The sequence below is a fragment of the Schistocerca cancellata genome, chromosome 2 (genome assembly GCF_023864275.1).
Source record: "Schistocerca cancellata isolate TAMUIC-IGC-003103 chromosome 2, iqSchCanc2.1, whole genome shotgun sequence".
NCBI classification, from domain to species: domain Eukaryota; kingdom Metazoa; phylum Arthropoda; class Insecta; order Orthoptera; family Acrididae; genus Schistocerca; species Schistocerca cancellata.
In genome coordinates this window covers 1,083,219,557-1,083,232,821 of record NC_064627.1, presented here as the reverse complement: position 1 = coordinate 1,083,232,821, position 13,265 = coordinate 1,083,219,557, and the positions used below count along the sequence as shown (strand labels likewise).

At 38.8% G+C, this 13,265-nt stretch overlaps 1 protein-coding gene across 1 annotated transcript in view; it reads right to left on the bottom strand.

Moving 5' to 3' along the window:
• Window positions 1-13,265, bottom strand: part of LOC126163086 (uncharacterized) — a 128,359-nt gene that overhangs the window by 29,636 nt on the left and 85,458 nt on the right. The window contains exon 5 of the mRNA XM_049919997.1: window positions 157-285. Coding sequence (XP_049775954.1) covers window positions 157-285 — 129 coding nt within the window. The remainder of the gene's footprint in view (window positions 1-156; window positions 286-13,265) is intronic.

The window sequence follows — 13,265 nt, the reverse complement described above, 5'->3', positions numbered from 1 at the left end:
CAACAGGCGGAAAGAGATGGGATTAAGTAGCACAACACATTATTCATATTGTGTTATATCGAATGTTCATGTTTAGGGCTGAAATTTTTATTTCATTTTCAGAATTAGCTAATGGAAGTAATTTCTTTATGAGACAGATGTTATTTTGCTACTTACCATTAAATCCCTGTTGGCAGACACACGATAAGCAATCAGACTCAGGTACTTCCATGTGCTGGCCTTCTAAGTATGTCTTCCCATTGTACACACACTCTGCAACATCTTGGCGACCCTCAGTACCACTTCCTGTAATTTAAAAGTACAACGTAATTTACAAATGAGCAGTATTTTATTCGTTTTGTATTTATTTATCTTGTTGTATCTCCCAATAGAGTTTTCTGTAAGATAGAAATGCATCATCGTTTTCATTGGTTTTTGTATATATTTATTTTTTAAATATTTTAAATTTGTGCCCTTCACCTAACGTTCGTTCTATGTCATCAGAACAAAACATTTGAATGTATAATTCTGATTTATCTCGGATCAGAGGTTGCTTCATAACTTACACTTGAACAAGCCAATTACAGAGGGGCAAATCATACGCAAGACAAATGCTTAAACTTACATAATGTTTAAAGGCTGGGTTAGAGCACAAGAAACTAACAGTTTGGTCTAGCTGCCACATACGACACAGTACAACATTAAAGCCTCTGTAAACTTTTCAAAATAACGAAGATGCTAGTCTTCCAAAAATACCTTCAATCTTACTAGCTAACAGGAATTTCAATGTTAGCTTTGAGAACCGGCACCGAAGATGGAGATTCTAGATGGGCGGTTTACCTCAAGGAATCATATTGTATCTACTGTTGGTTAATTTTCTTACCAATGACCAGCGACTGTTCGACAAATTTGAAGATACGGTGATACCTCTAGAGGATGCCGCTTGTGAAGATATAGCTGTTAGTGATAAGCATTTGTTTCTCTTTTCTATCATTTCTTTCGCTTTCTTGGACTAAGTATTCATATCTCTGATAGTGCAGTATAGCTATTTTTGGTAATTATGTTAAAACGTAAATGCAATTTATTTCATTTTCTCTAATGCATAAATATGTTTTCGTGATGTTACTTGAATATGGAAACACTTTAAATTCTTTTGTTTATTTTATCTGAATTCGTAATATCAACTGTGATCTGATAAACTGCTATGTAAATTGTAGACCTGAAAGCACAGTGAGCGATATCGAAAGTTACAGTTAAGCAGCGATATGCAATGGGAGAGTGTTGGTGTGCGAGTGTGTGTGAGGCAGTGTGGCGGGACGCGTATTGTTGATCTGAGATGCAAAAACTTGCCGAGATAGCAAATCGTGAAACTCCACGAGTGACTATTCGGATTACCGTCGCAGTGCGGAATCAAAGTTGAAGTGATCTGTACGAACAGAAAGATCGTACGGTTTGAGTGCTACTGATGGAGAGTGTCTCAACCGGTACGAACAATGCTTTCGCGAGTAGACATTATGGCTACTGCTCCGCCGTGTACATGAAACTGCTTTAACATTTAACCGCATCGCGAGAGCCAAGGCTCCATAAAACTGTGTGCTGTATTTGTCTTCCTTATGAACAGCCGAGCGTTTGAAGGTGTAATTGTCGCAGTGATCGTAATTACAGTTATGGATCAGATGCAAGAAGGGTTTTACTGACTGCGAATTTGCGATTGCGGTAGTCATATGCAAAAGCGACGAACGCTTATATAGCGGTCGAAAATTATCACGGACGGTGTATAAAATACTGAAATGAGAAGTACGGGTGTAAAAAAAATACTAAAATGAGAAGTGCGGGTGTAAAACGAGTAATGAAGCGTACATGCTAAAACTGTGGATTATCACCAACAATAGCGTCTATTCAGACAGTGGCCTGTTAAACGCCGCTGCAGATGACGTTGCAGAATGACCGACAAGAGACTTTACCAGCATAATTCGACGCAGAACTTCGACGAACGACTGTAATCACTTTATCTGTAACATCAGGCCGGCCGGTGTGGCCGAGCGGTTCTGGGCGCTTCAGTCTGGAGCCGCGCGACCGCTACGGTCGCAGGTTCGAGTCCTGCCTCGGGCATGGGTGTGTGTGATGTCCTTAGGTTTGTTACGTTTAAGTAGTTCTAAGTTCTAGGGACTGATTACCTCAGAAGTTAAGTCCCATAGTGCTCAGAGCCATTTGATTTTTTTTGTAACGTCATAAGCCTCCACCGTCATCTTAACACGCCTCCACGCCTCTCCAGCAACGAACAGATAAGCTGCACTGCTATGCGCTCTCCCCAGTTACAGACTAACAGAATTCAGCAGTTCATATGTAAATCGTTTGTTCCATTATAAGACTACTTTCTTCCTTTATCTTTTCTTAACGTTTTGCTATATAAATAAAATTGATTGCAGCGAAGTATTAACTTTCATTGTAGCTTTGTTGACCCACCATTAGATATAAGTTTTTTTTCTTTTACTTAAACTATATTTTTCTTTTAAATTAATGCTGCTGCAGTTGTGTTTTTGTTGCTTACCTTTTTGAGGTAACTGTTACAAATGCGTGTGCAGTGTTAATTTCAAAGTGGGTTGGCATACTTTAATGACTGATAAACTCGCGCGCTTAAATCGCGGCGTCCACCGTTAGTTTGCAGACTCCAACCAATAGAATTAAAGCTGCTTTCTCACTATTGGTCTAGGCTTCGTGGCGAGGGCAGAACGGAATGTGACAGCTGTCAAAACAAGCAGACTATGTTTACATCGTACTTATAGTCATGTTACCACACTTTCACGAGTAATAACTTGGTTGTAGAAGGTTGTAGGGAAAGTGAACAGATGTAGAGCCTAATCCTACAGTGATTTGAATAAACAACACCACTGCGACTGTTGGAATTCTGTATTGGAGAACATGATCAGTTTGGCGAATTAAATGTGCATCTTCAGGTGCTTTACTGTATATTAAGGAATAAAAGAACTGATCAGAAATTTGGCCATGACAAGAAACAGACAAATAAAAACGATGAGGTCTGTATCTACTTAAAGTCAAAAGACTAAGGTTCTATTTAAACTGGATAAAACCATTGCCAGCATCTATATCCAGGTATTTATAACTTCTGACTCACGAATGTGAGTGCGTGTATGATAAATGTATTGTGGGCTATGGCCATCCCCAAACTAAAAAAGAATCCAGTAAAAACTTCAAAGTAAGAACGTAGTAGTTATTAAAATAATGTAAAACAAGAGATAATTAAAATACTTACCAAAAACGCGGCGTTTGTAACATTAAAAGAGAAACAGTTGCCGATAATGTCACACTTTTCCTCCATTGTAGACACCCTGGGGGAGAAGCGTTGCCCCCATCCCAGATAGATTTGCGTCACAGAAACATCCTAGCCAACTCTGACTATGTAAGTGAATGATGTTTTCCAGCATTACCAATGTTTCTTATTAATTTAAAAGGCTTTTCATTTGTGAAAACAATTGTACTAATTATTAGGAAACTGCATTGAATAGTGCTGGCATATAGGACCCCAGACTGTATTAGGAAGGCTTTTGAAATTACTTACACGACTCATAAACAGAGAGTATTAGTTCTGATTATTGCAGTTTGTTCATTTAAAATGTGCAACCAGCCCCCAATATTTCACTCAGGGTATCTGTTTACTTAATGTTTTCGACAAACTGCGGACGCGCGGCTTTCCGCGTAGTCCTCGCAACAGACAGCGGTTAGTTGGCGCCAGCAACGGCAAAGCTTCTTCCCCAGGCTGTCCACATTGGAGGCGAAGTGTGACACTGTTGGCAACTGTTTCTCTTTTAACGTTACAAACGCGGCATTTTTGACAAGTACTTTAACTATCTTTTGTTATAAATTAGTTTGATAGCTACTATTTTCTTACTTTGACGTTTTTATTGGATTCTTTTTTAGTTTGGGGATGGCTATAGCCCCCAATATACACTCCTGGAAATGGAAAAAAGAACACATTGACACCGGTGTGTCAGACCCACCATACTTGCTCCGGACACTGCGAGAGGGCTGTTCAAGCAATGATCACACGCACGGCACAGCGGACACACCAGGAACCGCGGTGTTGGCCGTCGAATGGCGCTAGCTGCGCAGCATTTGTGCACCGCCGCCGTCGGTGTCAGCCAGTTTGCCGTGGCATACGGAGCTCCATCGCAGTCTTTAACACTGGTAGCATGCCGCGACAGCGTGGATGTGAACCGTATGTGCAGTTGACGGACTTTGAGCGAGGGCGTATAGTGGGCATGCGGGAGGCCGGGTGGACGTACCGCCGAATTGCTCAACACGTGGGGCGTGAGGTCTCCACAGTACATCGATGTTGTCGCCAGTGGTCGGCGGAAGGTGCACGTGCCCGTCGCCCTGGGACCGGACCGCAGCGACGCACGGATGCACGCCAAGACAGTAGGATCCTACGCAGTGCCGTAGGGGACCACACCGCCACTTCCCAGCAAATTAGGGACACTGTTGCTCCTGGGGTATCGGCGAGGACCATTCGCAACCGTCTCCATGAAGCTGGGCTACGGTCCCGCACACCGTTAGGCCGTCTTCCGCTCACGCCCCAACATCGTGCAGTCCGCCTCCAGTGGTGTCGCGACAGGCGTGAATGGAGGGACGAATGGAGACGTGTCGTCTTCAGCGATGAGAGTCGCTTCTGCCTTGGTGCCAATGATGGTCGTATGCGTGTTTGGCGCCGTGCAGGTGAGCGCCACAATCAGGACTGCATACGACCGAGGCACACAGGGCCAACACCCGGCATCATGGTGTGGGGAGCGATCTCCTACACTGGCCGTACACCACTGGTGATCGTCGAGGGGACACTGAATAGTGCACGGTACATCCAAACCGTCATCGAACCCATCGTTCTACCATTCCTAGACCGGCAAGGGAACTTGCTGTTCCAACAGGACAATGCACGTCCGCATGTATCCCGTGCCACCCAACGTGCTCTAGAAGGTGTAAGTCAACTACCCTGGCCAGCAAGATCTCCGGATCTGTCCCCCATTGAGCATGTTTGGGACTGGATGAAGCGTCGTCTCACGCGGTCTGCACGTCCAGCACGAACGCTGGTCCAACTGAGGCGCCAGGTGGAAATGACATGGCAAGCCGTTCCACAGGACTACATCCAGCATCTCTACGATCGTCTCCATGGGAGAATAGCAGCCTGCATTGCTGCGAAAGGTGGATATACACTGTACTAGTGCCGACATTGTGCATGCTCTGTTGCCTGTGTCTATGTGCCTGTGGTTCTGTCAGTGTGATCATGTGATGTATCTGACCCCAGGAATGTGTTAATAAAGTTTCCCCTTCCTGGGACAATGAATTCACGGTGTTCTTATTTCAATTTCCAGGAGTGCATTTTATCACAGACGCTCTCACATTCGTGAGTCAGACGTTCTAACTATTTGGATATAAATGTTGGGAATGGCTTCATCCGGTATAAATAGAACTTTAACTTTTACTGTTAGTAGATATAGATCTTATCGTTTTCATTTGTCTGTTTCTTGGCACGGATAAATTTCTGATAAGTTCTTTCATTGCTTTGTATACAGTGAAGCACCTGAAGATGCAGATTTAATTTGCGAAACCGGTCGCGTTCTCCCGTAAAGAATTTTTAAATCGCAGCGGTCTTGTTTATTTAAATCATTTAGTATTTCGGCTGTGGCTGCCCTACAGATAAAGTAGTGTAATCCTACAGCTTTTATGGTATCAGTAACATAATTGTATATAGTTTCCATAATTTAGTGACCAGGTTGAATCACATTCTCAAGAGTCACACAATTTGGAAGTAGAACAAGTTCTTCTGAGGCGAAACAATCAGACATCAACTCAGTTAGGTTATTTCTAACAAAACCACTTATAAATACACGGTCTATAATCTCGCGAAGTACACCACGAGAAACCGGTTACTCCACATACTGATTCTCCAGAACCACCAAGAGGACAATCAACTGACCCTCAGTCCATAAAAAACACACATGACATTTCAATTGAGAAATAAAGAAGCTATAAGGAATCTAACATCTTCCTAAGTCAACCCACTGTAGCAATACGAAATGTTGTTGTGTCATCACCGATTTTTCCTGCAACAGCGATGTATGGTAAGTCTAATTGATGTTTTAATATATTTATGCCCTACGATTTCAAGGTAACGTAATTTGTACGGTTTTCATGCAATTACAAAAAGTGTTGTTTTATTCTGTTCCACGACCGACGCAGCAAGACACAGGAAGCGACAGTAGCCTTCACATTGAGAACAGTTAAAGCTGCTGTAAACATTCCAAGATTGACTGCCTCAGGAATGGGGAAGACGCCAAGAGCGTCAAGTTCCTGCAGTGACTATGTTTTTTAACAACAAATATAGAAAAATGTTATTCTTATTGTAAAAATTCGTGTCTGTGTTGAGATCTTGAATTATCAAGATTTGTAATTTGCTTTTGCAAGGACATAATAGCCACAATCTATTCAATACATTAAAAGTTATTACGTCACAAGATGCTGTATGCATAGCGTTGCAATAAAACCTTGGTGAGGTGTTGAATTTAATTTGAAAATATTGGCCTCCTAATTTATGTTCATAATTTTGAGCAGAAAATATTTGGAGAATTATTACTGGGAAGAGTACGTAATGTCATTTTAAGGAAGTACATAGTTAAAGACAAGATTCATATTGATGCTAATGAAAAAGTGGAAGTTATCTTTGATTTCTAAAAACTTATGCAAGTGGGCACTAAAACTTATAATCCTCTTTGTGGTAGAAGAGTTCAAGATGATAACTGAGACAGAAAAATTCTTTAATTACAATGTTCTCGAAGGTTCAGTGTGCTTAATTTTAAAGCCAATTTGCATACAATTTGAAAAGTAGATATTATGTTAGATTAGATTAGATTATATTCAGTTTTTCCTTTCACAAACCCAAAAATGACACGATACTCGTACGTATCAGAGAGCATATCATTCAACTGTGCAGAGGTAGCTGCGACCCATACTGAAACAAATTATGATGATTATGAATCAAAAGAGAAAATCTTTGAAGTTTCATGAAATTATAGCCATACATTTTTTCAATAAACGAAGAATATTTCAAAAATGCAAAATATGTTTTTTTTGGAAATAAAGATATTGTGACTAGGCAAGTGGATGGCTTGTAAAAATACTCTGATCTCTAAATTGAGTATCTACAGAACAATCAACGAATTTCTTGCAAATGATTACAAAATGGTTTTGAAAATAACAATAGCTACCTGGTACCTAAACAGGACTATTGCCCACACTGAGACTACAAGAGCATACAAGAATCTATATTCAGTGAATTAGTTTTGAACACTTGTGAATGCGATCTTCGTTTGTGTAGCTTATGATCCGCCAAAGAGTCGGTATGTTATGTTAAATTCATACTGCTGGGTGAATAACAAGATTATTCCATATTAAGAAGGTCGTACCACTGCAAATGTGATGGCTATTACAACAACCATCTTTGTATGCAAAAAAAGAAATCTGTCTGGAAGAAAGAAAGCGATCGGAAGGGCCAACAGGCAAGTGCAATTCGCAGTGCAGAATCCATGAGCAGTAGACACACCACAGTGAGCTCATATCGCAAGCGCGTCCCTGCTACCTTTAGCATCATCTGCAGATGGAGAACACACTCCAAATTCTAACAGTCCAGGTGAGCTAGATCGACTGCTGAAACTTGTGTTTTGACCAAAAAAAAACTTCTATGATTGTGAAAGTGACTAGTATTGATGAGAGTTAAGTACATTTTACAAAAATAAATAAATAAATATAACAGAAAGTAGAAACAACTAAAGGAGATTTATCAAGAGCGGTATTCCTTAAGTCAGTATTTACAAGTAATTCTTGTAGAGGAGAGATAGAATACCATGTGTTATAATTATGAAATTAACATGGAGGCTAGAGGGTCAGTGTGTGACTATGCGAAGGAATTTTTGGCCACTGGCCTGTGCCAATGAATGCAAATATCCAAGAAATTAATCAGAAAATCGACAGCAGCTTAGTTTAGCCTTACATGAAGTTAAACTGGATAGTGGTCTAATAGAAACAAATGATAGATTTACAGTAAGTAATGCTAAACTGAATACTAGTCTCAAAGAAATGAATGAGAAATTAGTAATGCTAACATGGACCATAGTTTAAAAGAGGTAGTGATAGCCTAGCTCTAAATAATGATAACTGAGTAAACGAAATGGGAGAAAAATTAGAAAATATTGGGCACAATATTAGGAACGAGTTTATAAAAGAAATATCGAATGTAAGCGAACAATTAAATGTTCATATTAATGAACTGCAGTTAGAGAAGTAAGCTATTAAAGTGCAAATAGAAAAATTTTAAAGTGAGTGTGTGAGAAAAATAGATAACAACATCACAAGACTGGACACTCGTATTAATGAAACTAAACAAGAAAAGGACATAATGAATAAGATAATAAATAAATTAGCTAAGAGCTCAGTAATTTTAAGATAATGTCTAGTGAAACTCTTGAAGAGAAGCTTAAGGAGACCCAACAATGTGTGGATGATAAGTTCCAGAATCTTAGGGAAGAGATCAATGTAAGTAAGGAGTGTTTTTGAGAAACTGAAGATTAAAGGGAAGCATCCAACATACCATAGAAGGGAGTAAATGTTGTTGGAATCACTGGTGTTCAGGGAAAACTTTGAAGTGAGTGGGTATTATTATCCATTCTAATTGAACCATTGAAGTGTAATCAGAGTTTCTTAGTAACTCCTTACTTAAACGTACCAGTGCTAAAGGGGCTGGACTGGTCAGAAAAATACAGGGTAGTATTGGATTTTGCCCATAAAAAGTTAATTCTTCCAAATCCAGGTCCCGTAATTGAAATTACATTGACTGGAAATGGGATGAATATAGAACTGGGAAAAAACTAGTTGGTGACTTTCTCAACTGTAGGAAGAACTGCAGCATGTACAGGTATAGAGATACAGGGTAATGAACTTGTCTGAAATTAGCAGAGAGTGTTCAACCCACAGTGAACTCATAGTTAGTCAAAAATGGAGGAGTTATTGGACATAACGTGAGTGACATAAGAGAGTACTCTCAGATTAGACTGAGACCATCCAGGATTATGAGTATCAATTCAAACTTAATGAGGCAAACCATGTCTTTGTGAAGCCTTACACAATACCCATTGGGATAAAATAGCCCGCTAACAAGGAAATTAGTAAGATGTTAGTACAAGGAGTAAACAAATTCTTGATAGTTCCTACAACAGTCCTTTCTTAGTGGTGAAATAAACCTGATTATGTACAGCTGATCTTGGTGCACCCACAGTTAACCAGTATACAGAAATGAAAAGGGGTAGATCAGTTCTGATTATTAGAAGGAATGAAATACATAAGCTGAATGGACCTGACCAGTGTCTATTGGCAAGTTCCATTACATTCAAGGTATAGACTTGCTACAGTTTTTCCCTTCACCAGCTGATTGCATCTGTTTACCATTATACCATTCATTCTGAATGTTCCAGTAAGTGTGTTTATGGGGCCTCTGGACCATACTTTGGCCTCACATTTATTGGAAAAGCTCCTCATGTGTGTAGATGATGTTATGACTATTGGTAGAGCATGGGAAGAGCATGAAGAGATGTTAGAAGAGGTAATGGGCAGATTTTTGGAAAAAGGAATTAGTATAAAACTAATCAAATCATCTTTTGGAGCCCAAAAGTTAAATATTTTGGACATATTGTCAGTAGTGCAGATATAAGACAAGACCCACAAAGGACTGAACCTATTGCAAACTGTCTGTATCTGAAGCGAATGACGCAATTAAAAGCATTTCTTGGCATGGTAGGACCCTATAGATGATATCTACAGGGCTTAGTGCATTACACACACACATATGTTAAATTTACGGAGACAAAACATTAAGTGGACATAGGGTAAGTGAGAGAAAAAGAACATCAACAATGTCAGAAATGAATTAATAAATGTCAATATTTTGCATCATCTGAAATTTAATGCAAATTGTTACAAAAGCCATTGGAGTGGTGGGTACTATTGCTGCAAGAATTAGATTTTTGGTAGTGCATGTGAAAGGAAAGCAAACCATACTTGCAGAAACTCTCTCATGTTTACCAATAGGTATGGATAGTGTCCCACTTAGTAGTCAAGAAGGGAAACTATTTCATATTTATTTTCCAAAATAAGAGATGACTATTTTATAAAATATCGAGTGACAACACGTCTGTTGTTGGACAATAGTACTCAGCTTATTGGAGAAAAGTTCACAAATTCTTGTACCTGGAGGGAGTGAAGCATGTAGGAATATCCAAGGACCATCCTCACAGAAATCCTGCAGGACAGGTGATGAAGGTAACAGCTGATTATGCAGAACTAATTCCATGAATTGGTATAGTGAATGGGTACAATGTCTTAAAGAGTTTGAGACATTATTGAATGAACTGCCACATGGGAGTACAGGGTTAGCACCATTATAAATATTGGGCAGTCATATAATGGGAGAGCTTCTATTAAACAAATTAAAATGGCCACTCCAGTGTAAAAGATATGTAATTGTTACTCATGACATTGTTGAGCACTGACTGAAACATAGGGCACAGAAATGAGTAGGAGCATAATCTAAGATGGCGAAGATCACTAAGTGTGGTGCTGGATGGGTGGGGTCACAGGAATTTAGTGTCAAGTCTAACAAGGAAAGAAAAACGTCCAACATGAGAAAATAAAGACCTTGGAAAGTCATGGTGGTTAAATACCATAAGGCATTAACACAAAAATATATGGTTACAGGGGAATACCAAGGTCTTTACAGTATCCAGTATGTCCAGAAATGCAAACTGTTGCAAGTGGGAAAGGCCTCTAAGATGATGGATTTAAAAACATTAGAAAATATGATATATGGCTGAGGTGCACTAAGTATTTTGTTATGGTTAAATATAAGATTAGTTGGGTATGACAAGGAAAACCTCAGAGTGAAAATACAGAAGAGGGTTCAAAGTAAAATGGGACTGGGAGAGAACAGTTATGGACACAGCGTACTAACAAACATGTTAAGTCATACAAACTTTATCAGATGACAAGCGCAAAAAGTTATAAGAATGTTGGAGTAGAGAAAAGGCATAAACCAGCGAAGTGGTTCCAATCGTATCATGTGAGGAGGAAAGTAGGAACATTATGGGATTGTGTGACAGGGAATGCTGAAAAATTACAATGCTTATCATTCTCAGAAAGAGTGCCACGCAGGTGGTGACCCAGCAAATGTGACAGTAGAATACCAAAGTTTAAACTGAGATTGTGAAATCTTATGAGTATTAAGTTGGCAGTAAGATGTTATGTGCATTCGAAGCATGTGACATACAATGTTGAATCAGTAAATATTACTGGCTACTTAAGGAGGCACTACCAGGATGGACTATGTGAGATAAGTTATAGGGTTTAATAGCACTTGTTCAGGTGTGACCAGCATTGGAGGTATTAAGGATGGGCGGAGACACAGTATTAAAATTCTTGATGGTTTTAACATGTTGGTGAGTCCTGGAGCATTTTCTTGCTATCTCTGTAATGGCCTCATTGTGAGATGGTAGTGGCAATGATAAAAATAATTAGAACATGTGCAATTTATGTTTTATTTGTTATATAAGTATGTAGGCACATCCATAGATGTTGTAGCTACTTTTGACTGAATTTTAAAATTCACTTTTGACTGTGTCTATTAAAAGAACTCTGCAATTAATAATATTACATGGAGATAAAGATCTGAGAGATTATGTATCACACCCAGAAGTCATAATGCCAAATAAATTAAAGTGAGTTGTGGAAGCCACATAACTCTTTAACATTAAGTTAATTGTCATCAATGTATGGAGATGGCACTAAGCAACAGATGCATGCTTAATTGTTTATATCAGTGTAATAAAATCAGTGTTTCTAATTGTAGTATATGCCAAACATGGAGATAGCATTAGTTATCTTTTGCGCAGTATTAGTGTAAGAAGATAGTTTTAAGGAAAATAGTTGGTGAATACAAAAAAATAACTATTTCTGTTGTAAGACGTACGCGTTGCCGGCGATGGGCGAGGCATGGCAGAGTCTCTGACCAGAGAGTAGTATGTAGTTAGTTGTTGCTTGTCACTAGTCGGCAGTAGCCTGCAGTAGTCGGCGCGTGCCTGCGCGTGTCGGCAGTCTGCTCTGGTCGGGACTTTGGAGGATGAGTATTATTGTAGAAGGTAAAGAAGCAGCCTTGCGCATATCTAGTAATGTATATTAACTGTCATTAATTTCTTTAAAAAAATGCCCCAATAATAAATTTTATAATATAAAGTAATTTTTTTTAAGAAAAACATTCATTTCAATTTAAAGAATATTTCCAATGCATGATCATTCCTTCCAAGAATACAAAAAAATATAGGCCAGCATTGCACGAAGCTGTGCCGAAAAATTTTTATGTAAGAGCAGATATATTCGCAGTTTTTATTGAGGTAAGAATTTTTCCTTTTTTATTCAGAATACAGGGCCGAGGCGCAGCGCTGCTGTCGTCATAAAATTTACGAGGTTACTGAATTTTTTATTATTATTTCCGGGTTTAGGAATTGAATTTTGTGGTTACATTAAATGCAAATGCATTTCTGCACGGAGACTAAAAATGGGAACCAATTTTGTTCAGAGGTTACAATATTTAAAATTCATTTAATTATTATTTTGTGGGGAGTTTACACTTGGTTCATATTTAAATAATAATCTTTCTGTGGGGAGGTTACACTTGGTTCTTGGTTACTTATAAAAATATTTCTGTGGGGAGCTTACACTGTATACAAATTAGAGAGAGGTGCATTATCTAACTAGTTATGGAGAAAAATAAAGAGTTTTGCCAGCAGGTTGTGTCCCGATTTGATATAGCAAGAGCTAACAACAATTTCAGTAAAGAAGAGGGGAAAGGAAATCGGTAATGCACTGCAGTTATATTTTAATTTTAAGAACTATAGCTGAGGTAAGAGATGCCTCACTTATGTTTGATAAAGCGAGGTAATAATATAGCTGCTTTTACTCACATAGGATTAGCTGAAGTAGAGCTTTGAAATAGAAAGTGTTTACCTGTGTACAGATTAAGCTTTTTAACAGACTGTTCTTAGGTACGTTTAGTAATAAGAGAGTTGTATTTTGTGTGCTTAATTTGCTGAAAGTTTAAATATAATGTGATGTTGTGTATGCGAATAAAAAGAAAATTATTACCTGAAATACTGTTGATGGCAAAATTTAAAAAA